This window comes from Apis cerana, linkage group LG1 (genome assembly GCF_029169275.1).
Source record: "Apis cerana isolate GH-2021 linkage group LG1, AcerK_1.0, whole genome shotgun sequence".
Taxonomy (NCBI): Eukaryota; Metazoa; Arthropoda; class Insecta; order Hymenoptera; family Apidae; genus Apis; species Apis cerana.
Window position 1 is genome coordinate 24,501,906 of NC_083852.1, and position 27,205 is coordinate 24,529,110.

Consider the following 27,205-nt stretch of genomic DNA (forward strand, 5'->3'; position numbering starts at 1 on the left):
TTTACATAAAAAATAAAATGCCTTCATATAATTTCAATTAATGAAATGAATGAATATATGAGATCTGTATGTATCTATATCTTTATCAATTTTCTTGTTCTCTGATCATGGAAATATTTTGTATTTTGTATTTTGATTATTGAGTTTTAAGATTTTGTTATAAAATATTGTAATTCATATTATTTAAATATATTCTGTATAATATATAGTGTGTGAAATGATAAAAGCTGAGAAAAGGAGAAAGCCACTGCGTCGCGTGTTGTACGCGTCGGTTGTGTTGGTCAATCGCGCGTTGCGCTCGCATTCCTGCCGCTCGGTGAGCTGCTCCCGCGCGTAGAATAAGGAGAGAAGCGAGAAGAAAAGATCAGCAAGTTACACGTTATAAGGGAGGGAGTAAGGATAGGTGATGGAGTAGGGATAGAGAGGAAGGCACAGAGAATGTTGCAAGCCAGAAAAGCATATTGGTTCATCGGCTGGGGAGATTTTGAAATGCTGGTATAATTAGGAAACGCGTGGTTCGTTCCACCTCCCAGAAAATACATCCAGACGTATATATAAATGTCTCTCTGCACATGATTTCATTAGAGTCATATATTCTGCGCCGCGTAGATCCGTTGACCCCGCAAAATATTTTCTGAAATTAGATATGCATCGCAAATATTTTATTGATACGAATATTTGAAATATAATAAATAAAGAATAAATGTTGAAATATCAAGTTTTAATAAATAAATGATATGAATAATAAATATTTATGAAATTCTTTGTATATTATTATAAATGCTTAAATGAATGTTAATATTTTTTATGATTCTGATTAGATATCACATCTAACACATATTACAATCAAATCACATTAGAAATATATATATATATATATATATACATATATAATTTATTTATTCAAATGAATTTATTCAAATTAAAAATTTTTTTTATCTTTTTTTATATTAATGTTCGAAGACATGAGATAATTTTTTTCATTAACGATATAGCTACAGATATTAAAAATATTTGTCATTAGATATCGTATATCTTCTAAAGATATTGCATAATAAACATTTGTATTAGAAAAGTTTCCGGTAAAAGAATGGATCTATAAAGGAGTGTCGTTAAAAATGCATTTTCAGAGAGATATGCATCGGTTTCGTGTCAGTCGTTTTGTTATAAATATAATTACGATAGTTGCGGTATGCAATATCAATATGTAACTATCCTTATATTTTATTGCAATCGTGCTTATGCAAATATCCTTGTATTTCCTTTGGCCTCAAATTTATCTCATAGTATCACAATTTTTTTGCTTTATTCAATTCATAAAATATTTAAAATTTAATTAAAAATTAATTGTAATTATATTGATTTCAATTTAAATAAGTTTAATTATAAAATGTTTTCAAAGAAGAGAATAAATATCTAGATATAAATATATTATTTTTAAAATAAAATATATTTATTTCTTAAAATTTTGAAAATCTATTATTAGATGATAAATGATTATATTTTTTCTTTATATTCTTTCTTTCACAAAATTGATAATGAGCACAGGTGTTCTTTTTTAAACGCTTCATCGCTATGTTATTATATACTTCATATATAATACGGTATCAATAGCACGAACAATACATGACAATATCTTTATAAACAAAGATTGTTATTCACAAAATGATATATGGATGCTTAGCATATAATCTTGTATCTAATTCTAATATATATATAATATATATAATTCTGATATGCATTATATGAAATTCATCGACATCAAAGATTCTTGACGCTCAATCTTTCTCTCTTTCTTTCCTTCGTGTCATCATTATTGTCCTTTGAACACGTGGACCAATCGATCAAACGATAACAGCTAGCCAGAAATTCATTTCCATCTAAGTCCTTGACGCTTTTGTCGTTTCTCCTTCCGTTTCTTTAGCCGATGATCGATTGATCGAATCAGCGATTTCCCGGATGTGCCTTTTTATGGAGTTCAAGTGTCTCGACGAACTAGTCGATAATACAAAAGGGATGCATACATCGGTCAACGTCACACAGAATAATTTCTTTCGAGCGGAAGTTCCTCAAGTTTGTTCGTGTGTTTTTTATGTCATTGAACGCCGTGATGAAATTCAATTTTAATTGATATTGAATGACTTCTTCATAATATATTTACATTGTAAATCTTATCACTATTCGTATTATATTAAAGATTAATATATTGTTAATTCAAAGATTGTTAAATTCATATAATCATTTTTTCTTCATTGTTTTTTTATATAATATTGTTTAAAAAAATATCGTATATCCATTTTGTAAACATTTTTATCAAATTTTTTTCTATCTATAGAAAATCTAATTTATATTATTTCTATTTAAATATTTTATATACGTACGTGTTCAACTTTAAATAATTAATTTGTTTTAATTTTTAAAATAAATCTTCTCACGAACACAAATTCACAAATAAAATTTCTGCTGTCTTTTTTTCTCGATGTTTAATTTACAAGTTTTTTACTTCTTTTGATATAATTTGCATAAATAGCAATATATTGTGTAGTTTCTCAATTTCTTAAATAAAATTCGTAAGAGAGACTCTTCGGAGAAAATCATCATTAAAATTTATCTTTCGTATGACACGGGGTTCTTGAACCCAACAGCCTCTCGTAGGAGTCGTCGTCGTCGATATCATTTGTTTACGAGTGAAAGTTTGCAAAGAAAGTTGCCGTACCATAATAGGTCTATCCTCTCCAAAGCAGAGCGTACGATGATCGAAGCGGGCGAAACCGGATTCTTTCTAGGAAACGATACTCGAGGCCGTTGACACTCGCTCGGATTTTCAAGATCGTATAAACTCTCTCTCCGTCTTTTCCTTTCTTTACTTCTTTCTCTTCAAAACGAGATAAGATTCGAGATGAGATGAATCGACAAAAGTATGATTACGATAAAGAATAACATTCTACGAATAATGAATTAACATTTATTTCAAAAATAAATTTCATTGAATTTCATTTAAAAATTAATTTAAAAAATATAATAAATAATATAATAAATAAATTGATAATGACAAAGAGAATTATAATATATGAGAATTATATAAATCTCTAAATTAAAAATAATAAAAAATCTTAAATCTAATGCTCATTGATTTTATATGATAAAATTTAGTATATTACATAATAGATTTCTATATTACATTTTGTATTATGTTACAATAGTTACAATTGTAATTATAATCGTGAATAATAATTCAATTATAAATAAAATGCAAAATTTCTTTATAATTTGATAAGATTTTAATGATATTCCTAGAATAATTTAAAATAATTTTATTAGCATGTTTATTTATAACGACTATCTTGATGAACCGTGATTATATATATATATATTATATATGATATAAGAATCAGTTTCCAGTTTAAAATTTAACATTGCTCAAAGAATATTATGACAAATCTGTATTAAATATGTTTTAAAAAAATTACTGTTGGCAAAAAATAAATATCGTTGGAATAAGATAATTTTATTTCGATTTTTCTCTATTTCCCAATTTAGTATCACAATTATATTTAAATTTTATTAACCAAAACATCATTTATAAGTACGATAAATGGCATACAAATTATGTTTAGCTATTTTAAAATGAAAAAAGAGTTAAATATTTCAATCAATTTAATTATTTTAACTAAAAGTGAATCATATTTCAATATATTCATTTTTCTTCTCTTTTTCCAACTATTAAACACTATTAAACAGAAACATTCGGTAAGAAGTTTTATTCAAAAAGTATATTAAGTTGATAAAAGTTGATATATCAATAAAATATCGTAAAGATAGTGAGAAGAAAGCATCATAACTTGAGATATTAAGTAGAGTTTGGATATTACATGTTTTAAAATCTCTACTTTACAAGTCATCTGATCAATTGACAGTTTGTGAATCCATATTCTTATTTCTTTCAACGCTGCTTTCGATCTGCTTTTTTATGTTATGAATTATATCACAATGGCTCAATCTCGATGTCATTTGCTGAATTTAAAATATTTTCATATATAAAAATTTATACATCGTTCTTTTTTTATTTCATCATTTTGTTAATCATCAATATTGTTCTATACAAATTATATACATAATGAAATTGAATAGAAAGCAAGATATTATTTTGTAAATTATTTTTGTTTCAAATAATAAAAATATCATAAAATAAATCATTTTAAATATAAAAAAATTATTTAATATATAATAATATAAAATTCTTTAATATATATTATTAGTTTTTAAAAAATTTCCGATATACGTTCACAATTAATATTATTAATATATCAAAACATTTATTTATTTAAATTTACAATAAATTTATGTTAACATTTCGATTCTTTTCATTTCAGAACACGACTTCGTTTAGAAAGTCTGGAAGATGCAGTAATCGTTGAAGGTGACAATGACAAACTGACTGATCGACGGGGTTGCCCAGCCTATGTGGCACCGGAAGTATTACGTTCAGGACGAGCCTATTCTGGCAAAGCAGCTGACATCTGGTCACTTGGTGTATTACTCTATACAATGTTGGTTGGCCGTTATCCATTTAATGATGCTGAGCATGCATCTCTGTTCGCGAAAATCTCACGTGGCCAATTCGCAGTACCAGAAGGTCTGAGTCCACGTGCTCGATGTCTGATCCGTTCATTGCTGAGAAAAGAACCGTCCGAGAGGCCATACGCGGAGGACGTACCGAGGCATCCATGGCTCGCAAAACCATTACGAGTCTGTACTACATCTAGCAGATCCTCATGTCAGGATCAAATTGTACCAGAACTACCTAATAATTCTCAAGACTGACTCTTCCGGGAGAAAAAGATATATTCCGCTCGCGCTGGATCCAGCTTTCTTTGTTAATTAATCCTATTTGGATGAAAATTCTGTGAAGAGAAAAAATTTCGCGTTCCGAGTTAACATGGCTTTTGTTTCTTATTTTTAATCTTTTTTTTTTTTTGTGTTTTGTTTTATATGATAATGTAAAATAGTTATAGACGCTCGGTTATATTGTGTAAAAAATTGGAGAAAAAATGAGTAAAAATAAAATTCTTCATTCTCTTTATCTATATGAATATTATGAAAATATTATGAAATATTATATATTATGAAAATAGGAAGAAGTACAAAGATCAAAATATAATAATTTAGAATAATTACTCTTTCTTTTTGTTTTATTCAAGATTTCATATAAAAAGGAATCATAAAAAGGAATTATTCACATGATATAGGTTTTTTTAACCAAAACAAAAAAGATAATATTGAATTAAAAAAATTTAAGAAATTTCTTTTACAAGAATTAAATGATATGACAAATGAATAAAAATATTAAAGCTAAAACTGCATTGATCTATTATGTTCTTTTTAATCATTTTTCAAATAGGCATAATAATGCCTGAAAATGAACCATAGTTAATTTAAGAATGGGGCAATATATGAATAGTAACCCGTCCTAAGAACAAAATCTATTCTAATTCTTAATCTAATTATATGATAATTGTAACGTCACACTGCCCCTCAATTTTATTCTTAATTTTATTTTTAACTTTATTCTTAACAGTATCCACAAAAATCAACTTCTTGGTCTTGTCAGAATTTAAACGACTATGTTTTAGACGTAATAAAATTTGAACTTATCTTAATAACTGACAATAACTAAATTGTATATCATGTATAATAATTCCTCAATTGTTTTATAATGTACAATTTTAATACATAAATTTATGTATTTAATGTTGATATAACCAAGCATTTATAGCTGATGTGCGATAGATACTTAATTCTTGCTGGAAGAAATATATAGTGCAATTTTAAAACTGTCCAAAATTTTAAATAAATATAATTCAATTAGATAAGAACCGTTTAAGGAAAGAATATTCCTTCCTTATATAATCCTCTACTACCTATAATATAATTAGGAATTGATTTATTGGTAATAAAATACAAGATATATTCTATTCATATTGATATTTATATTAATACTGTACATCATAGTTTAGTATACTATATCAATATCTATGAGAAAAAATATAGGAATATATTCAATAAAGGATAAATAAATGATAAAAAAAAATTGAATTAGTTTTCTGAGATTAACTCTGATTTAAAATTAAAGCATTAAAAAGTTTTGAAATATAAAATTAATAATAAAAATTGTACAATTCAACTTTAGTAAACATTTAAAAATCAATCATTTAAGAGTTAAAAAGAATATTTCTATACAAAAGTTCAATTTATAAATAATTGACAATTTTTTTAACAAAAAAATCAAGCTATTTTAAATTAAAAATATTTTATAAATATTTTAAAAATAAAATAAATAAAATGAAATTATCTTTTTAAAAAAATGTATCTAAATATATAAAAATGGTAAAATATTTGCAGAAACAAAAAAAATTTAATTAACTTATAATAATCACATTATGTTTCTTCCATCGAGAATATATAATGTTTTATGGTAAATATATGAATTCAATATACGTAATTTTTTAATTAATTACAAATAGCAATATTGTTTTTGCAGGCTGTAAATAAAAGCCATGTTCATCGAAAAGATACCAAATAAAGGATTAAATAGCGGTTACGTCGAATAGTTTATTCTATTTTTTTTTTTTTTTTTTTTTTTAATTTGCGTTTTTTTTTGTCTACGTGACGAAGAATGGCCTAGAATAAGAATCAATAATGTATATTGTGATTTTAATGAAAGAATATTGGAGGAAGTCTCTTTTCTTAATAATGAGAAATTGTGCAACTTAGATTATTCGCAAAGATTTACGAGTAATTATTTATTGTCTCAATTAAATTTGTTCTTTCTGAAATTGGAGATATATTATTAAAAATGTTTTAATATATATCATTATCAGAAAATATCATTGATGTAAATTTTTTAGTTATTTATTTATTTCTATTTTCGTATATGCTCGTACATCTTTATTCTTATATTGTCAACATTATCATTTATTTAAATCATTAAAATATTAAAATTTAACTTTTTATGTGCGTAAAAAAATTAATATGTATGTATATTCCTTTTGAAACAAAAATATGCATACATTTATCGGCGATATTAAGAAAATATAGCAAATATTAGTAATATAAAATTTACTTGTATAATTTTAGGAATAAGTATTCATCATTTTTTTTTTAAATTGTTGCAGATTTCATTTTATTTGGATTTCCATTTAAATTGGAATTAATTTTTGTTTTTTTAAATATTGTAACAAAATTTATTTATGAACCACCAAACAAAAAATTTTTGTATGTATTTTATTTTAATTTCAAAAATTTGATAATTTTTTTATTTTGATTTTTCTTTTTTATATTATTTTTCTTTTTTTCTCAAAATAGAATAATATTGTAAATCTATATTATAAAAATTAAATGACAAAATCTTTAAGTTTTATTAATAATTTGATTCAAAAAATATATTATTCGTTCTGTTATTTGATATCTCTAAATTATTTTGTAATTCCTGCAAAAGTCAAATGCAAAATTACCAAATGTATGTGTTGAATATGTGTAAGAAATTTTTTTCCTTCATATTTTAATGCAATTCTCTTCGTATACTGGATATCGTGTGTTCAGTGCATAAGTCGTCGTATCATTTGAGTTAGGGTACAATGATATGGTGAGAACGTTTCATTGATGCTGAAACATGTACATAAATTCAGTCCACTTCATTAAGTTCTTCATTAAATCCTAATAAATATTCAATAAAAATAAAAATTATGTACATAGGTAAATAAAATGGCGTTTATGATAAATATTTGCTTAAGTGAGTATAATTCTTTAAAAAAATCTTTTCATAAAATAATAAGATATACATGTGTTATTTTAAAGTAATTGATAAAATTAAAGTTAAAAGAAAACATTACGAAATTAATAAATTTCTGGAGAATATGATTGAGATTATTAATAATAATTTATAATAAATTATAATAATATTTTTATTTGTTTCTACATAATATCTTTTTTATTAATATCTAATAATATGATATAATGATAATATAATTAGTAATGTAAATTCTTGCAAGTATTTTACTTATACAATTTTTTCAATATAAATAAAATATAAACAATAATAGATTTTTTCATGTCAAATTTAAAAACTACAAATTTTTAATTGTATCATTATTTCAATAAATAAACGATATAAACTTGGTCAATTTCGAATATCGTACGATAAAATAGAAAATTTATTTATTGTTTTATATTTATATAAATTTTATATTTTTATATAATTTTTTACAAATTTCATTGATAGCAAACATTATATAATATTACATGAAATATATGTATATATATATATATATATATATATATATTACAATAAATTAAAATATAAAATTTATGTAAATATTAATATAAAAAATGAAAAAGATATTTTATATTTTATATACAATCAAATTTATATGAAGTAAATAACAATTTAAATTATTGGTAATTAATATATATATTATTTCATAGAGATTAATAGTCCAATTACAGTTAAGAATTTCAATTACCATTATGATAGAATTAAAATATCTAGGAAATCTTAAAGCTAGGGAAATTAATAATGATATATCTTCATAATTTTGAAAATTTTAAATAAATATGTGATTCGTTATAGATAATTTAATAATTATATTAATTTTAAAAGCTTTCCCGTATATATATATATATATATGTATGTATGTGTTTTATACATATATAAAATATAACAATAAGTAATAGTAACTAACAAACAATTTCATTATGAAATATATAAAATTTTCAGAACAGGCATGTTATTTATAATTTTAAAAATTAAACATTACTAATGCAGTTTTTCCTTTTTCTTAACAAGTGAAATCATTAAAACATAATGACATGAAACAGTTAAAAAACAATTGATATTTTTTCGATTTGCATTCAATAAGATTTCGATTGATATATAAATTATTAACTAATCGAACTACGAAAATTAATTGTTATTCAATCAATTTATTTTAAGCATATTATCGTGTTGTAATTTAAGATGTAGTTGCAATCGTATTGAATGAAAAATGGCCGCAAATGTAAAAACAGGTGAGTAGTATGTATAAATCTGTCAATAGTGTTATTTTTATTTAAAAAATTAATCAATCTGTTTAATTCAAAGAAATATCTATATAATTAAATAAAAATATTATAATTTTTTATTTACATATTTGATATCGTAATTAAACATTATTACGTCATATTTTTTATTCATATATGAAATTTAATATATATATTGTGATTTATTAAATTTTTAATTATTATTACACCATCTTTAAATTCGTATTGCGTCAAAAGATATTTGACACTTTAATGGGCGTATCATTGAGACGTAGAAACTGTATTATTGTGAATACAGATATTATTTTTATAAATTTCATTTTATATTTCTAGTAATTTTATTTGCATGTATAAATGTATAAAAGAGAATATAATGAATGTTTGCTCATATGTTATATATTGTAACGCATCTTATCGAAAATCCTTTTAAAATATCATTTCATTTTATGATTTGCTTTCAGAAATGCGAATTCCTACACGTTCTGCTCCTCCTCCTCCACCTATCAGTTCAACAGCACAAAGAAACATTAATTGGAATAACACGTAAGTTTAATATTATGATTTAATAGATTTTTTATATTTCTTTATAATTTTTTAATAAATATTTTTTTTATACATATATTTTTATGTAATACTAAATATCTAAATACTAAATATCTAATTTTTATGTAATATCTAAATATGCACATATTCTATTTGTCATGTTATGTAAAAATTTAAATTTATTATTTATTTTATCTAAAAAATTTAATTAATTTTTTTGATCTATATAGAAATGTTTTTGGATCTTCGACAATACGACAACCTATTCAAAAGAAAAAGCCACCTCCTCGGCCACCACCACCAAAGTTCAATCAAAATTATTCACAAACACAAAGGGAAAAGTTTAAAAAATCAGTATGTTGATATCTATTAAATACTTTATAATTAATAAATAATCAATATTATTAATTAAATTTAATTATTAAATATTTAATATTATTTATTTATATAATTAACAGACAAAACCAACAGAACTTCTAACTAATTTTTTTGGAAGAAAAAAAAATGACAACTCAAGTATAACACAATTAAATAATCAAGAACAAAATATAATATTACAATCAGAAAAGATAAATGGATCAGTTTGTCTAATAGATTTTAGTCCACCTGGATCTCCAACATTTACCATTCGATCAAGTAGTGATGGTATTAGCATTGATAGTTTTGGCAGTGATGGAAATTCAAATCTATCTGCATTTACAAGTAGTGGAAACACATCTCAAACTGAAAGTGCTTTTGAAGATGATTTTGATCTTTTTGGAATATCTACTAAAAAAGCATTGCAAAGTGATCCATGGAAAATTAATTCAGTAATAGATCCATTTGAACCATTAGAAGTAACTAATCATAATACATTACAGTCTATAAAACATGTAGGAGATGCATGTTTTTTTGCTTTCAACACAAATAATCATACCAATAATCAAATGATTTACAATCAGACATCTTTTAAAAATACTCAATCAATGCCAACTATAATTCGTGCAAAACCACCAAAACCACCAGCACCAAAAATTGTACAAATAAAAAGAGAACAAAAAATAAATAATATTGAAATTAATTCAAAATGTTTAAATAAAATAATGTCTTTGACTAAGCCAATGACATTGGATTTAACTAATTCATGGCAAAATGATTTAAAAGATAGTCCTTCGCCACCAATGCCCACAATTCCACCACCTGCACCACCATTAGAATATTTAACAGAAGTGAATAATGATTCTTCAGTAAGTTATTCAACTTATATTATAATTTTATCAAAATAATTTACATTTTTCTATTTTTTATTTTTAGATTAATAATGAAGAACCTTATGGAATTGCATTATATGATTTTCCATTAACACATGTGGGTGATTTATCTTTCAAAGAAGGTGATATAATATATTTAATAAAAAAAATTAATGAAGATTGGATGGAGGGTAGAATAGGAAATCAACAAGGAATATTTCCTATTAATTTTATTGATATAAAAATACCAGTGCCTGATATTCCAGATAATATTGTTACTGCTATTTATCCTTTTAAAGGAGAAACAACTGAAGATTTATCATTCGATGTAAGTTTATCTTGATATAGACAAGAATGTTCTAACATATTAAATTATAAAGAAATTTTATATTAAGTAATTATTACATATTTACATAAATATGATCTATTTGAAAAATTTGTAAATATGTAAAAAATAATCAAGATTATTTATATTTTCCTATATGATATATTTCTTATATAATACACTATATCAATGGAAAAAATCATTTGTTTATCAAGTTTCTTTCTTTTTCTTTTAAAAATTATTTAAATTTCATATATTTTATATATATATATATATGTAACAGGAAGGAGAAAAAATTACAGTACTATCAAGGATATCGCAAGATTGGTTATATGGAGAAAGTGGAGATCAAAGAAAAGGTCAATTTCCAATAAACTACGTAAATAGAATCCCACGTAATGTTTCACTATATTAATTTACATGTTGTACTATATTATAAGTAGTATGTCAATAATTTTTCTATTACAATTCTTATTTTTTATACATAAAAAAATATTTTTATGGTGTATTAATAAGATAAAAAATGAAAAATTTACGATTTGTATTGAAGTATTTAAATCATGTTTCAATGGTCATAAATGATTAAATATATATTTCAAGAATTTTATATTTATAAAAAGACTGAATTATGTGCAAATATGCATTGCCTTAAAAATTTCAATAAGATATTTTTATCACTTTTTTTCAAATTTATTTTCTGAAATTAACAATTTTGAAACTTTTACAATTTAAAAATAGAGCAATATAATTTTTCAACAAAACAATTAATTTTTTCTTATTTTTACATCACAAATATCTACTAATATGTTCTAAAATTAAAAAATATTATTTTCTAAAAAAAAAAGTAGAAATAGAAAATAAAATTTTTACTAAAATATTTTATTTATTGAAATATATGCAAATGAAAAAAAAATATATACACAAAAAAATTTTCTAATAATTTCATATTTTTTCAATTTTTAAAATTTTTTAATATCAAAATAATGATTTCTTCCTTTATAATTTATAATTTATTTATATTCTTTATGTAATAGAGAATTGTACTTATTTTATAATCAGTGATTTTATTGACTCAAAAAATTATATAATATGCAATATATAAGTACATCTAAAAAGAATGATTATATTTTTTTATATTCATTAAAAATATTTTAAATATATTAAAATTAATGCAAAATTATAAAAATATATGAATTATAATTAAACATATATTTTAATATTATTGTTATTTTTTTGTTTAACTAACATATTGTTACATATTATTTTAGAATAATTAAAAAGAGATAAAAAAAAGTCTTATAATTAATAAATATTATGTGAATATTATATTTTATATTTAGTGTCATTTAATTTTAATACATATTAATTCTAATTTGTAATATTTAAAATGTATTCTGATTGGAATCACTGGTATAAAAATAATGGTATAATTAATGTACAGTATATAGATATATAATTTCGAAAATATGAATTTAAATATTTGTTATATTTAAATGTTGCATATGTAAATACTTATATTCTTATTGCAATGAAATATATTTAAAAATATTTGTGTAAAAGAATATATATATATATATATATATATATATATATGTATATAAAAGTAAATACTTTTCAATGTAAACATGTAATAAATTATTATTACAAATTACAATTATTATTTTAAAATTTATAGAAATATGGAAAAAAATTTCAATTCCAATATTAATAATCAATAATTTTATTAATTCCATATTCATTGATCTATATAGGATCAGATATTTGATAAAAAAACAAAATTAAAATAATTATAATTTTATAGAATAATTTGATTTTTAAACTTATTTATATATTTCTAAAGTTGTTACATATACCATGTGATATCAAGTTGTATTAATGATCATTTTTATTATGCATATAAAATAAATTATTTAATATTATATGTAATATTAATTTTTTGTAAATTGTAAAAAGCATGTAATAAAGGAGTGATATAAAATTTATTATAAAATAAATAAAAATGTATAAATATCAAAACTATATGTTGACATAAAAACTATTTTGCGGTATTTATTAATGTTAATTTTTATAAATTTTATTCATAAATATAATTTTTTATAAATATTTACGATAATAGCGCTATCATTTTAAAAAAAAAATAGTAGAGATAGAATATTCATTAAGTGCGGTAATTTTTATCAATAAATTTTATAACATTCAAAAACTTCACAGATTTTAAATGTGTAGGAGATTTTAAACATGATATATATTTATTAATATATTTAGAAAAGATGGAAAAAATTATAATTTTAAAGTGCCTTACTGTCTGTATAATAACATTTCTAAATTTTTTACCTGTGAGATAATATAAAAAAAAATTAATTGCAAAATTCCAATGATATATGTGAAAGCATAAACCACGACACCATTTCAATAACATTTTTTCTTTTAACCTGAAAAATAAGTAATAATTGTAACATACATAAAAGCTATCAATTTATTATATATATATATATTATATATTATTAAATTTATACCAATGTATATATTCTGTCTTTTTTTTTATTTCAGTATCAGGGAATTTAATTAATACAACATCCCAATAAAGTTCTAAAGTTTCAACTATACCAAGGGGTAATAATAACACTAAATAAACAGTTGATACTACAAATAATGTTTTAGAAGTATGATGCATTCTATTTATTTTATATCTGAAATTTTCTAAGAAATAATGTCATTAAATGTATTCATATTTTTTCAATTATAAAAGATATTTGAATAATTTACTTACGAGTTAATTGACAATGGATTTTTTCAGTTTTTTTCATGTGTCTAATCAATAAAATATTTCCAATAAATATAAAAAGTAATGGTAACCAAGTAGATAATGCAATATAAAAATACATAGCATTACCCCATGGTTTTATTTTTTTTTGACATGGTATAAATTCAAAAACACTATCTGTTTCATAGCCTGAAAATATGATAAAATATTAAAATTTAAATTTTTATAAATTTAATATAATATAAAATTTACCTCCTGAATATAACTTTGTTAATGATATTATAAAACTAATACATATTAAAATAATAATAATTATTATTTCAGAACAATTATTATAATGACCATATATTTCAAAAGGAAATGTAATAGCAAATACTCGTGTCCATGTGAGAACTACAACCAACCAAGTTGAAGTAAATTGAAAAAATTCCATAATAACAGAATTTAAGCTGCATAAGAATCTACTGTTCTAAAAATATTATTAATTTAAGTTTCTAGTTAGATATAGAACAAAATTAACTATTTATTTTATTTATACTTACCATAAAAAGATTATTAACAAATATAAAATGTGACTTTGCAATACCCACAGCATAATTAAGTATTAGTGCTCCATTATCAGATAATGCAAGTGCTTTTAAATAAAGTGATAAGTTTGATTCACAAAGTATAGGTGTATTTAACATTACAAAAGAAATAATGTTTAATAATACACCTATAAATAATTAATATAAATAATATTTTATGATATTATAATATAATAATAGTATATAATAATATATAATATATAATATATAATAATATATAATATAATAGTATATAATAATAGTATAAAATAATTAATTTATTATATTATAATAAGCTATATAACAGCTTTATATGACATAAAAAAAACATATTCTCATATGATGTAGAAAACTAATTTTTTTTTTCACTTACCAAGTATTATAATAAATGGTGTTATATAGCTAAGTAAAAAACGCACAAATTTAACAAATGGTTGTAATGATAACCAATAAAAACGAACTTCACAAGGCCATATAATTTCTAAATTGGGTTGTGAAAAATTGTAAATAAAATCCAAACTTGTTAATGGTAGTGGACACGATAAATTTCCTTTAATATAAGAACTACACAATAGATGTAAATATATAAATGAAAATAATAATATATATAATATATTAATAATAATATATAATAATTTTTATTATATTTTTTTTCTTAATTAAATTTATTTATAATTTTTATCAAATCTTTCATGTCTCACCTGATTTCATTTACTGGAATTTCAATACATTGAATTGATTGTAATAATATATTTAATATTAATATAAATTGCAGATTTATTTTATTAAATGAAATCATTTGTATATATATATATTTGCATGAAAGATATAAAAAATTATTGTGCAATAATATCTAAAAAATATATTATGTATATCTATAAAAAATATATATTATACAATTATTATAAAAAAAATATGCTTTTATTTAAAATTTATATACCTTTCTCTGTCAAATATTTTTCAATATCATGACTAATAATATCTTCTCATTAAAAATTTTAAAGACATCTGTTGTTAATTATCATAACATAGAATTATTCTTAGCAAATATCATTTCAATGCAAATAAAAGCTTAGATGTGTATGTGACTAGAAGCAGATCTGTATTTTACATATATACACTTATATATTATAATGAAAATTTATATAATATATATATTATACATACATATATTTTATATTTTTATATAAAATTAAAACTTTAAAGAAAATTTTTCTTTAAATATAATATTAACTATAATAAAAAAAATAAATATTATTATAAATATAAAAATAATATTCTAGGAAAAATTAAATACTATAAAATAATATATTTAACATTATAGAATAATAACAAAATTATAATTAAATATTTTAATAACAATTAAATATATAATATATAATAGTATATATTTTAAAAAGATTGTATATTTTCCTGTTAAATATAAGTTTTTTTTTTAAATTTAAAATATAATTTATCTTTTAAATTATTAAATTACAGATAATATTAATCAAATATAAAATTAACATTAAATGAATTGTGAAATATAAAAATTTATATTTTAATACATATAAATATATATAAGTATACATATAAGTATATGCATTAGATCACTAGAAATCACTATTAATTCATGGAAATATAATTTACAATGTATTTTCAATATATAATATGTATAATTTATACAATTTAAAAGGCACACAATAAAAATATGATAGCTTGATATTTATTTTCATAAAAATGAAATTTTATTGCAATAGCAATAAATTATGTTTCATATTTTATATATTAAATTTTATATATATTTTATATTTATTTTAAAAATTATTTCATTAGGTTAGTTAAATAAAATTTTATTTCTTTTACTATAATTTTCTAAAAATTTCTTTATTACATTTTCACAAAAAACAATTAATGTAATACTATAGTAAATACAACAAAAATGATATTACATTTCATTATTCATTTTGCCTATCAAAAATATATCCTTTTTGTTTCATAAATTTTGTATCTGCCCAAGAATATTATATAAATTGGCTAAAAACGTCTGATATTCTTTTCTTTATATCAATCTTTCTATTATATTAATATTTAAATAGATTTGTCTACTTCCGAAGAAATATTTTTTTTATAAGAATGTTTTTTTTTAAGTATTAGTAAATTTGTCAGATTTAATGCAAAACAATTACAACTTCTCTCTTCAAAATAAGTTGATAACTTTTTTATTTTAAAACTCTAGGTTTCTTAAAATTATTAATTATCTGTGATGTCTTACTTTTTAAATATAAGTTTCTTAATAATCACATTCATAAAAATATGCAATTTATTTATAAAAAAATTTATCTATAAAAAAAATACAATTCAAGAAATTAACTATGCATTTTACTAATATTCCAATAATATGTAAATCAAACAAAAATGCAATTTTTAATTTCTGTTGATGTATTAAATGCAATTACATCAACTTATGAAGAAATAAATTCATGTCTCTTGATTATCCCTAGAACCTTGGAATTTATTCTATATAATAATCTTTTATTTTATATAATCATTTAATTTAAGTTTTATTCAATAATATTATTTTCATAATCAATTAAATGTTTAATGACATGTCAAATATTTTATATATCATATAATTAAAAAATAAAATTAATTTCATTTTTAAAGAAGACCAAAATAATAAGAGGAAAAAAAGCAAAAACAAAAGTTATTATCCAAAGTTCTAGTGTTAATAAATAATTTACATTTCCAAATTTTTGTTTATCAAAATACAATTTTTAAAACATTTATATTTATATACTTAACAATGTTAAAAAGTACTCGTATTACCTAAATTAATTTCAAGAAAAAGAATGAACAACCATTGATAATTACAAATATATAAATTATTAATAGACAGCATAAACGCACATTGACTCTTACAATTAATAATTTTATATAATATTATTATAATTATAATATATTTTTTATAACACAAAAAAGATCAAATATTTTTACATTTATGGTTCCATTGCACAGTACATCTCAAATAAAGTATTAACAATTCATATAATTTAGAATGAAATATTACAAATTAAATTTGTATATTAATAATTATTTTAATTATTTTATTTAATATTTATTTTTATTAAAAATATTTTTTTCTATGTTCTCAAAATGATATTTATATAAATTATTGTATAGATATTAAAAAAAATTATTAATAATTTCGCAAATTAAGTACATGCCTTAGAACGACAGAAAAATATTTATTATGAGTTTATATAAATTCAGATATATCAGTTATATTTGTAAAATATATATTTGAAATGAAAACTAGTCTTATGTTCTCAATCACAGCCACTAAATAAAAAAGAAATATATTTCTTATGTTTTTCAAAATTTTAATATGTATTTATAATGTATTTTTCTATATATTATTATAGTTATTTCCATGTATTAAAATAAATTTTTACTTAGAAAGAAAAAATTTATTTATAAAGAAATGTCTGTGCAGAACCATTTAATGTGATATAAAAACAGAATAAAAAAATTTTTCTAAAATTTTAAAAAAACATTGTAGTAAATTTATTATTTAATGATGATCTTTTACTTAATATTTATATATTATATAACAATTGTACTTTTCTTTTTTTTTTTTAAACTTTCTTTAAATTCTTTTTTTAATTTCTTTTTTTAAGTTCTTTTTAAAAATGCTATGACTAATCAAAAAATTATTTCTTTCTTTTTTTTTATAATAAGAAAATAGTTTACCCATAGTTCAAAACAATTTATATTTCAACTGAAAATAATATCATTATCTTTTGATAGCAACTATATTTTTGCTATCTTAAATTTATGTCAAAAAGTAAAATATATATGTATTATATTTTCTAATATCACCTTGGTAAGAAATCAACCTATAAAGAAAATAAGTGCTCATATTGCATATATAAATAAACTGATATTTGTAGATTTTGCACTTTGTAATTATATGAGAACTTCTGATAGTTATTATTCGTTCTCAAATCACAAATATTTTAAAATCCATTCGTTGTACTGTATCAGATTAATTTCTTACCTGAAAGCTTAATACCTAATTGAAAGTTTAGAAATTATTAGGTTTTAAGAAATTATTAATAAAAGGACAAAAATATGTTTTAATGACTAGTAAACTAGTAAACTAAATATTAAGCAGTACTTTTTAAATATTCATAATAATCCCGTTTTTTGGTTTTTTCTGTGCAAACTCATAAATATTTGTTGATATTTTTTTATAAATAATTCAAAATTAAAAGCAAAGCTATCTCTTTTATAAAAAATGAATATATAAGTTGTTGTCATTTTATACTTGGTAAAATAAATTTTATAAGATTATGATAACTGTTATATGATAAATGTTCCGCATTTATATCTCATTATTGTACTGTGCAATCCTACATATAATATTTACAAAAATAAGCATCCCACAAATGTCATTTAGTGACATTTTACATTTTCTTATTTTAAAATTAAGCCAGAAACTATTGGCTTTTCATATCTTAGAGTTTGCACTAATTTTTTATGTGCATAAGTCATATGAGAATCCAGATCTTTTCTTTAATCAGGTTTATATATGGGTATTTTTGGAATAAATTCAATTAAAAGAACCTGAAATATAAAAGATGAAAACAAATAAGTGTATACATATATCTAAACAAAAATCAATGCTTAAGAATAGATAATGTAATTAAAAATATAAGCTGGTTCACATTAATAAGGCTTCTCTTAACTATTTACATAATTAAAAAAATGAAAAAAATAAATTTAAAAATATTATAAATTTATAAAAAAAAAAATTTATAAATATTATATAAATATAGAATAATTTTGATATATGTACAAAATAGTATTAAGTTTTAAAATAAAATAAATAAAAATATAAAAAATTCAATTTATGTTTACTTACATATTCCATCATGGATGAACTATCACATCTCTGTTTTGCCAATCTCCAATGTAACCCAAGTTTATGATATAGTCTACTATTTTCCCATTCTAATAATTTGTTTAATGAATGTTGTGTCTATAAAAAATAAAATAAGAATTGTTTATGTTATCAGACATTTAATTTTATATTATTTAAATTTATATATAAAAGATAATTATATATAAGATAATAAATATATATCTTCATAAAGATATTAATATTTACTCTTTTACTCAAACAAATAACTGGCCAAAGAGAACAACCTAAAGTACAGCAACAGCAAACGCAACCACAAAATAACCATTTAACATTAACTGGTAATGTTTTTTTTAATACACTGTTTATTCTCATAACAGTTGCTTTAAATTCTTCTGGAGCAACACGTGACACTAAACCATTTGGAAATTCTGATTCAAAACGATTACTAAGTCCAAATCTGAAATAATAATTACAATTTTAATATGTTAAGTAAAAATACATTTTCTAATTTATAAATATATATTGATTTTCTTATACAAATTGCAAATATTTAAAAAATAATTTTTAAATTATTTCATTTATGATCTTTTTTAGAAGTAAATTAAAAAAAATAATAAAAAATATAATAATCAAATAAAAAATATATCAATTTATATATTTCAAAAAATTATATTTATATTATGTACTAATATTTTATAAATATTTTTTTAATGTGAAAGAAAAATAATTAAAAATGAAAAAAATAACAGTATAAAAACAGTATATTTATAATCCGATTATGTTCTCTATTTTTTTAAAAGAAAAATAATTAAAAATAAACAAAAAATAACAATATAAAAATAGCATTTGTAGTCCGATTCTTTGTTCATGAAATACAATACTGAATTTACATATATATAAAAAAGAATAACTTGCTTACACGGTCATATTGCCAGCTCCACGAATAATTATAGGATCTGGCACCATTGTCACGTAATGTTCTTCTAAATTTTGTTCATTTTCTTCTTCTTCTTCATATATTGCATCGAAATCTGCCATTGTGTAATATTCAACGGTTCCCGCTCAACGAATGATACAACTATATGTTGTCGCAAATAAACGACTTTTATTCTAATGAAATGCAGTTTCTTTTCATTTATATTTAAGAATTACAACGTACATTGATTTTAAGTGTTATGCACAAAACATTTTCGTAGCCATGAATAATAGGCCAAATAGCAAACTTTCAATTGAAAGTTATTTGCAATAACACCATTCACAACACAACACACGACGCGCACTGCAGATGCTCATAGCTCACAGCTCATCAATTTTTCATTCAATGCGATTTCAGGTTCACCAACTTTATAATTTATAAAAGTTTGAATTTTAGAAACCAGATATATTTAATGTCATTTTATATGACCAAAATTCGGAATACAGCTGTGTATATTGTTTTATAAAATTATTATTTTATTTTTTTTTACAGAAATAAGATCATAAAAATAATAAATTATTATTAAAATATTATCTAATTTATATATTTAATTTACACATTCGATTAATATTTACAAATTCTAATTTATAATATTAAAATGAAAATAATTTCAATTTATTTTTCTAAATTTATATTTTCAATTATAATTATAATAATTATAAAAGTTAAATCATAAAGAAATATTAAATTTATTAAAAAATTACATTTTTTTTTAGTACTAATCTTAAAATAAAAATATTAAATTTTGTTTCAACATTGTTTAACCTTCATTTCCTAGATTTTTTCTGCTACTTTGATTTATTGATATCCGAATTTTGACTCAAAATTATTATTATATTATTATATTAAATCCTATTTAATTTTAACTAATTTATTGCTCATTTAATTTAAATTAAAATATTCAAAAATATATATTCAAATAAAAATTGGATGTTTATTTAATTTCCAAATATACAAATATTAGTTTTTTATTATTTTTATGTACAAAAAATATTATTTTTAATTCGAATTCAATTTTGATAATAAGAGTTCTATATATCACATTATTATATGTGTCTATAATTTTATATTAAAGTATAATATATTTTATTTTATATTTATTATATTTTATATTTTATTAATAAAATGTCAAATATTTTCTTTATTATATATTATAATTATTCATAATTTGATAAATTATATTTAATCTTGTTCTATGATAAGATCTGACATGTCAGAAGAAGAATTTATTTTTAATGTTTTTTCGTTTGCTAAATGTAATAGAGATACAAAAGAAATTGGAAAACTTAGAGCTTCGATATTAGTTTTAGTTAATATATTTGGTAATCTCTTATAAATTTCACTGAAGAATTTACTATCATTCATTTTATTATTAGTATCTCGTTGCATTGCTTTTTTAGTTATTGTTTCTTGAATATTCTTATCTGTATTACATTTTAAACATTCCCAAATAGAATATTTTAATTGTTTCATATCAATTCTTTTTGGATGTGTACAATATGCAATAGATAATTTGTTTGTAAGTTTTGGTGCAGCAACTAGATTGTTTCCAGTAAAAGGCATCTGTGTCTCTGATATATATTCATCTTGAGATTGCATATCGTTATTAATCGCGTTATTTTCATTTTCTTGATATTCTTGATAATTATTAGAATAATTTAACGTATCATTTTCATTTATATGATTATAATTTTCCATGTCATTAATTAAAGAAGTAGTATTAATATCATTTATATTTTCTGAATTTTTAAATATTGTTGTATGAAGATATAATTTATTAGCTTGTTTGATATTATAATGTTTGTCAGGAGGTAAGGTTAATATTTCTTCATTCCATTCGATTTTAGCAGTTCTAGCATGTAGTTTAATTGATTGACTTGGTAAAAATTTAGCACATACTTTTCCAATTGTTTCATCATCATAACATAATTCTATTTCTTTATTTTTTTTTTTTACTTTAGATTGATAATGTTGAGTCTCTGCATTATTACTAAATAGACTTTTTTTAAAATTTATTACTTTCCAATGAGATGGGCCAGCCCAATGTATATTTAAATTCGTTTGAATAAATGAATATTCTGAATCTTTTAATGACATTGTCTTGGTTAAAACTTCACGAAAATCTACAATATTTTCTACCTGGTTAGATATCATAACACATCTATCTATATGTTCCTCTTCTGTAACTTCAATATCAAAATAATTCATACCAGTAGATATACATTCATCTTCATTGGATAAACTTGCATTAAGATCAAACTGAAATCTATTCTCATTACTTTGTTCTGATTGAATTTTTTCTAATTCATCATCTGCATTCCAACTATGAAAATCAAAATAAAATAAAGGAGGACAAATTTCCATATGTGAAAAATTTGCTATTTTTGGAATATTATATACTATATTTTTATCCTGAATATCTTTATTATTTACTGTATCTATTAAAATATCATTATATGGATGTGGATAAAACTTTGAATTTGCATGATTTGGTAACATTACTTGATATAACATATCTGTCGTTTGTAAATCTGCTTCTATTGTTATTAATGAAGGTTTCTCAGTTTCAATATTTATTTTTAAAGTATCTACAGTAGCAAATATTTTTTGTTTATTTTTTTTTTTTTTTTTTTTCTCTTGTTTTTGTCTATCAAAATTATTTTCTTCTACTTCCTGAGAATTCATTTTCTCCATATTATTTTGATTTTCATTATATTTGTTTTGTTTATCTACTCCAGCAATCATTTTAAGTATATCCATATGTACACCATCAACACGAAATCCATAAATTTTAGTGCTTACATCTAAAGATGTAGTAGCTACTTGCAAATTAGACATATTTGCATCCTTTTTCTTAATCATATATGTCATAAAATCAATCATTTCTAAACTGAATGCATTTTTTGGATTAATTTTATTTTCTGTACCAAGCTTTATACATTGAGATATACGTTCTGCCATTTGAGAGGGTGGCATATTTACTAGAAAACTAAGTCCTAAGGAACGTCTTTTATCATTTGAATTTATAGAAGTTATTGTTGTTGTTGAAGTGTCAGTAATTTCTTTGCGACGGGCCAAACGTTCTGCTTCATCATCATTTTCTGATAAAGCAAAATTATTTAATTTTTGTGGAAGTATAGACTTTCGCCTCAATGGAGATGAAGAAGCTGGAGAAGAATGTATAGTAGAATCTATTAATCTATTTGACATACTCTTACGAGTTGCCATTTTATTGTTTAAAATTTTATATCAAACCAAGATTTCTTGTATGTTCCTAAAATATATAAATAATAATTTAAAATTAAAATTCATAAGTAAATTACATCAAATATTACATTTATATTCAAAAAAATTGATAAAAAATTAATTAATTACATAATTAATAATAATTAATATTATTATAATGAATATTATACATAATTTAATTGAATTATTAATTTTTAAAATTATTAAGAAAACATATAAGTATAAATATTTAAATAATTTATAAACTTATATAAAATAAATATTTATTTATACATTACCTCTAATATATAGAAATATGTTGTTAATAAATTCGTATCTTTTAATTGTTAATGATTAAGAAAAGAACATTAAATGGATATTAAATGTATGCTATAAAACAATATCTTAATCATTAAGGAGTATTAATATTGTATATTAGTGATACAATTCAAACATATTTAAACAATTCAAACATATTAAACAAATATATTTTTTGAAAATTACAAACAAAATAACTTAATTTCCACTATACAAATTAATAATGATATTTCATTCAATTTAATAACAATTTAATGTTCAATTACATTTCACAAACTTCGTTTGTAATACATTCAAAATACAATATTAAATCACTGTTTTCCACATTGATATTACCATTGATATTAAAATAAGATTAAATTTTAAAAATCTGAAATTTGAAATAACATAAATATTTAATGTACATCACTTATTATATATATATATAAATAATAATAAAATTTTGAAAAATATGTCTACGTTATAAAACATATTTGTCATTTCTTATACATATTTTTAATGAAATTGGCGCGAAAGAATAATCGCAAATAGCGATCACAAAATTATCAAATTTAAACGTATTTATTTCAAGTCATGAAGTATTTATTTGTAGATTGTCGAATTTCTATCTAATTTCTATATAGAGATATCTTTCATTACAAAAATCATTTTTAAAGATCAACATTAATTTTCTTTATAATATTTTTGAGTATACAGCATAATTTCTAGTTATTTCGTGAAAATTAATAATTTAATCGAGATAAGTGTTATTTATAATATATGTTAATAAGAACGTTAAATAATATAATAATAATAACACGTGAACATTTTCTAACAGATATATTATATATACTATCATTATTAAACAATTGTTTTCGTTCTTAAAATAAAAACTATGATGTAATTATAGGAGTTAAACCATTAAATCCATAAGTTAAAATACCATGGAGGTTTTGTTATTAAAATCCATGCTGTTTGCTTGTCAGTGGTCAGTAATAGTTATTAAATCATAAAATGGTAAGATTAAATGAGTTTTTTAATCGAAACATTTTGAATATTTTAGTATTATTTTGCTATTTTAATATAAAATATAATCATATATTTTAAATAAATATGATATATTTATTTTAAATCATTGCTTATTGCATTTTTAGAAATAAATATTATAGTATGATAGCAATTTGTAATTATAAAAGTAGTTCTAAAATCATATTAAAATATAAAAAAATTTTTTCAGTCTTTATTTACACAATTTATATGGTAATTTTATATTCATATTATAATGTATTATGTATTATTAAATAATTTAATAAATTAATTATAAAATATTTTCATTATAATATCAATATCCCTAATATTAATATTTTAATATTATTATTAGGGTGCAAATATATCACAATTAGAGAGAGATATTGGCTCTGATCAATTTCCTCCCAATGAACACTATTTTGGATTAGTTAATGTAAGTATTAACTGCAAAGACATATAAATATAACAAAAATAATATTGATAAATTAGATTATTTCTTTATTTTTATTATTATAAATATTAATATTAACAATTATATCATTATAGTTTGGAAATACCTGTTATAGCAATTCTGTATTACAAGCTTTGTATTTTTGTCGACCATTTAGAGAAAAAGTTTTAGAATACAAAGCTAGAAATAAGAGAACCAAGGAAACATTATTAACATGCTTAGCCGATTTGTTTTATAGTATTGCAACTCAAAAAAAGAAAGTTGGATCTATAGCTCCAAAAAAGTTTATTGCCAGATTGAGGAAAGAAAAAGGTTAATATAGATATATGTTACTAATTTAAAATTTAATTTTATTATTAGAATGAAATTATTTATCAGAATATGTAAGTAAAATATGTAATGTATATGTATATCATTTTTTACAGAGGAATTTGATAACTACATGCAACAAGATGCACATGAATTTTTAAACTTTTTAATAAATCATATAAATGAAATTATTTTAGGTATGCAAATTTTATTGAATACCTAAAAATACATATATATATATACACGCGCGCGCGCACACACACACACCACACGCGCGCGCGCGCGCGCAAATAAAATATACAATAAAATATTCTTATAAAAGTAATTTTATATTTTAGCAGAGAGAAGTCAAAGTAAACCAGCAGGAGGAAAATGTGGTGCAGGTGATGCTGGTTCACCACCAGAACCTACATGGGTTCATGAAATATTTCAAGGAATTCTGACATCAGAAACACGTTGCCTTAATTGTGAGACTGTATCTAGCAAAGATGAAGATTTCTTTGATTTACAAGTTGATGTAGATCAAAATACTTCAATCACACACTGCCTCAGATGTTTTTCAAATACTGAGACACTTTGTAGTGATAACAAATTCAAATGTGATCATTGTAGTAGTTATCAAGAAGCCCAGGTATTTTTATGAAAAAAATTTACAGTTATTAAAATTTAAAAAAGAATTTGATATTATATTTCTTTATTCTAGAAACGAATGAGAGTTAAAAAATTACCAATGATACTAGCATTGCATCTAAAGAGATTTAAATATGTGGAACAATATAATCGTCACATCAAGGTTTCCCATAGAGTAGTTTTTCCTTTAGAACTTCGACTATTCAATACTGTAAATATTTTGCATTTATATATTTTATATATTGATTTTTGTTTTAAGTTTTAATATTTAATATTAAGATAATTAATTTATAGTTAATATAATAATTTTTATATAATTTATAGAGTGACGATGCAGTGAATCCAGATAGATTATATGATTTGGTAGCAGTTGTAATACATTGTGGAAGTGGACCTAATCGAGGACATTATATTTCCATAGTTAAAAGCCATGGATTTTGGTTGCTTTTTGATGATGATATGGTTGATGTAAGTCATAATTTACATTATAATATTTATTTTATTATTTATGTATCTTTGTATAAATTAAATTTTTATTTTAGAAAATTGATGCATCTACAATAGAAGACTTTTATGGACTCACGTCCGATATTCAAAAAAGTTCTGAAACTGGCTATATCTTATTTTATCAATCAATAGATTGTAATTAGAATTTAATATAAATATATAGTAATTAAAGTAAATAAATTCTATATGGTAATTTCGTATCTTATTGAGATATAGTGTATAAAAATTAAAAATATTATATTAAATTATTTATAAAAATAAAATATATAGAATTATGTATATCTGATTTGTAAAATATAGAAAAAATTATTAGTTTCATGAAGTATTTATTCATGTAATACCTTAAAGAAAATTATTTTTTATTTATATT

At 21.0% G+C, this 27,205-nt stretch overlaps 6 protein-coding genes across 18 annotated transcripts in view; 3 read left to right on the forward strand and 3 right to left on the reverse strand.

The window, feature by feature from the left end:
- Positions 1 to 7,783, forward strand: part of LOC108002101 (tribbles homolog 2) — a 28,864-nt gene extending 21,081 nt beyond the window's left edge. For all 3 annotated transcript variants that reach the window (XM_017063557.3, XM_017063556.2, XM_062087017.1), the window contains one exon: positions 4,374 to 7,783. In XM_017063557.3, coding sequence (XP_016919046.2) covers positions 4,374 to 4,824 — 451 coding nt within the window. In that variant the 3' untranslated portion in view covers positions 4,825 to 7,783. The remainder of the gene's footprint in view (positions 1 to 4,373) is intronic.
- Positions 420 to 21,142, reverse strand: LOC108002136 (cysteine-rich hydrophobic domain-containing protein 2). 2 transcript variants are annotated; one of them, XM_062087026.1, is made up of 4 exons: positions 20,331 to 21,142; positions 19,658 to 19,868; positions 19,412 to 19,528; positions 420 to 634 (listed from the first exon to the last, which is right to left on the reverse strand). In XM_062087026.1, exons 1-4 carry the CDS (start codon positions 20,447 to 20,449, stop codon positions 467 to 469), a joined length of 615 nt encoding a protein of 204 aa, XP_061943010.1. In that variant the 5' UTR covers positions 20,450 to 21,142; the 3' UTR covers positions 420 to 466. The 2 variants fall into 2 exon arrangements, with proteins under 2 accessions (XP_061943010.1, XP_016919118.1); XM_017063629.3 differs by lacking the exon at positions 420 to 634 and adding an exon at positions 18,243 to 19,113 and having other exon boundaries at positions 20,331 to 20,778.
- Positions 8,711 to 13,698, forward strand: LOC108001986 (uncharacterized). 6 transcript variants are annotated; one of them, XM_062087009.1, is made up of 6 exons: positions 8,711 to 9,066; positions 9,540 to 9,621; positions 9,852 to 9,975; positions 10,080 to 10,847; positions 10,915 to 11,178; positions 11,459 to 13,698. In XM_062087009.1, exons 1-6 carry the CDS (start codon positions 9,045 to 9,047, stop codon positions 11,588 to 11,590), a joined length of 1,392 nt encoding a protein of 463 aa, XP_061942993.1. In that variant the 5' UTR covers positions 8,711 to 9,044; the 3' UTR covers positions 11,591 to 13,698. The 6 variants fall into 6 exon arrangements, with proteins under 6 accessions (XP_061942993.1, XP_061942994.1, XP_061942998.1 ...); XM_062087010.1 differs by having other exon boundaries at positions 10,080 to 10,829; XM_062087014.1 differs by lacking the exon at positions 8,711 to 9,066 and adding an exon at positions 9,141 to 9,196.
- LOC108002031 (uncharacterized) lies at positions 13,199 to 15,536 on the reverse strand. Its single transcript, XM_062087015.1, has 8 exons — positions 15,446 to 15,536; positions 15,207 to 15,358; positions 14,879 to 15,069; positions 14,482 to 14,654; positions 14,192 to 14,408; positions 13,946 to 14,128; positions 13,692 to 13,875; positions 13,199 to 13,607 (listed from the first exon to the last, which is right to left on the reverse strand). Exons 2-8 carry the CDS (start codon positions 15,302 to 15,304, stop codon positions 13,334 to 13,336), a joined length of 1,320 nt encoding a protein of 439 aa, XP_061942999.1. The 5' UTR covers positions 15,305 to 15,358; positions 15,446 to 15,536; the 3' UTR covers positions 13,199 to 13,333.
- A 155-nt stretch (positions 21,143 to 21,297) lies between the features above and the next one.
- Positions 21,298 to 24,431, reverse strand: LOC108002135 (condensin complex subunit 2). Of its 3 annotated transcripts, XM_062087002.1 has the most exons (3): positions 24,197 to 24,425; positions 23,912 to 24,002; positions 21,298 to 23,661 (listed from the first exon to the last, which is right to left on the reverse strand). In XM_062087002.1, exon 3 carries the CDS (start codon positions 23,613 to 23,615, stop codon positions 21,570 to 21,572), a length of 2,046 nt encoding a protein of 681 aa, XP_061942986.1. In that variant the 5' UTR covers positions 23,616 to 23,661; positions 23,912 to 24,002; positions 24,197 to 24,425; the 3' UTR covers positions 21,298 to 21,569. The 3 variants fall into 3 exon arrangements, with proteins under 3 accessions (XP_061942986.1, XP_061942987.1, XP_061942988.1); XM_062087003.1 differs by lacking the exon at positions 23,912 to 24,002 and having other exon boundaries at positions 24,267 to 24,431; XM_062087004.1 differs by lacking the exon at positions 23,912 to 24,002 and having other exon boundaries at positions 24,197 to 24,426.
- An 87-nt stretch (positions 24,432 to 24,518) lies between these two features.
- Positions 24,519 to 27,153, forward strand: LOC108002134 (ubiquitin carboxyl-terminal hydrolase 46). Of its 3 annotated transcripts, none has more exons than XM_017063626.3 (8): positions 24,519 to 24,926; positions 25,291 to 25,371; positions 25,485 to 25,701; positions 25,815 to 25,895; positions 26,037 to 26,329; positions 26,402 to 26,539; positions 26,653 to 26,796; positions 26,871 to 27,153. In XM_017063626.3, exons 1-8 carry the CDS (start codon positions 24,924 to 24,926, stop codon positions 26,976 to 26,978), a joined length of 1,065 nt encoding a protein of 354 aa, XP_016919115.1. In that variant the 5' UTR covers positions 24,519 to 24,923; the 3' UTR covers positions 26,979 to 27,153. The 3 variants fall into 3 exon arrangements, with proteins under 3 accessions (XP_016919115.1, XP_028524707.1, XP_028524708.1); XM_028668906.2 differs by having other exon boundaries at positions 24,542 to 24,926; positions 26,040 to 26,329; XM_028668907.2 differs by lacking the exon at positions 25,815 to 25,895 and having other exon boundaries at positions 24,542 to 24,926.
- The last annotated feature ends 52 nt before the right edge of the window (positions 27,154 to 27,205 follow it).

Coding starts and splice junctions, on each gene's coding strand:
- LOC108001986 (XM_062087009.1), top strand. CDS start 9,045: ATGGCCGCAAATGTAAAAACAG. Junction 9,067..9,539: donor GGCCGCAAATGTAAAAACAG/GTGAGTAGTATG, acceptor ATTTGCTTTCAG/AAATGCGAATTCCTACACGT. Junction 10,848..10,914: donor AAGTGAATAATGATTCTTCA/GTAAGTTATTCA, acceptor TTTTATTTTTAG/ATTAATAATGAAGAACCTTA.
- LOC108002031 (XM_062087015.1), bottom strand. CDS start 15,304: ATGATTTCATTTAATAAAATAAATCTGCAATTTATATTAATATTAAAT. Junction 15,070..15,206: donor ATTCCAGTAAATGAAATCAG/GTGAGACATGAA, acceptor TCTATTGTGTAG/TTCTTATATTAAAGGAAATT. Junction 14,655..14,878: donor ACCATTTATTATAATACTTG/GTAAGTGAAAAA, acceptor AATTATTTATAG/GTGTATTATTAAACATTATT.
- LOC108002136 (XM_062087026.1), bottom strand. CDS start 20,449: ATGGCAGATTTCGATGCAATATATGAAGAAGAAGAAGAAAATGAACAA. Junction 19,869..20,330: donor GGAGCTGGCAATATGACCGT/GTAAGCAAGTTA, acceptor TTATTATTTCAG/ATTTGGACTTAGTAATCGTT. Junction 19,529..19,657: donor TTATTTGTTTGAGTAAAAGA/GTAAATATTAAT, acceptor TATTTTTTATAG/ACACAACATTCATTAAACAA.
- LOC108002135 (XM_062087003.1), bottom strand. CDS start 23,615: ATGGCAACTCGTAAGAGTATGTCAAATAGATTAATAGATTCTACTATA.
- LOC108002134 (XM_017063626.3), top strand. Junction 25,372..25,484: donor ACTATTTTGGATTAGTTAAT/GTAAGTATTAAC, acceptor ATATCATTATAG/TTTGGAAATACCTGTTATAG. Junction 26,330..26,401: donor GTAGTTATCAAGAAGCCCAG/GTATTTTTATGA, acceptor TCTTTATTCTAG/AAACGAATGAGAGTTAAAAA.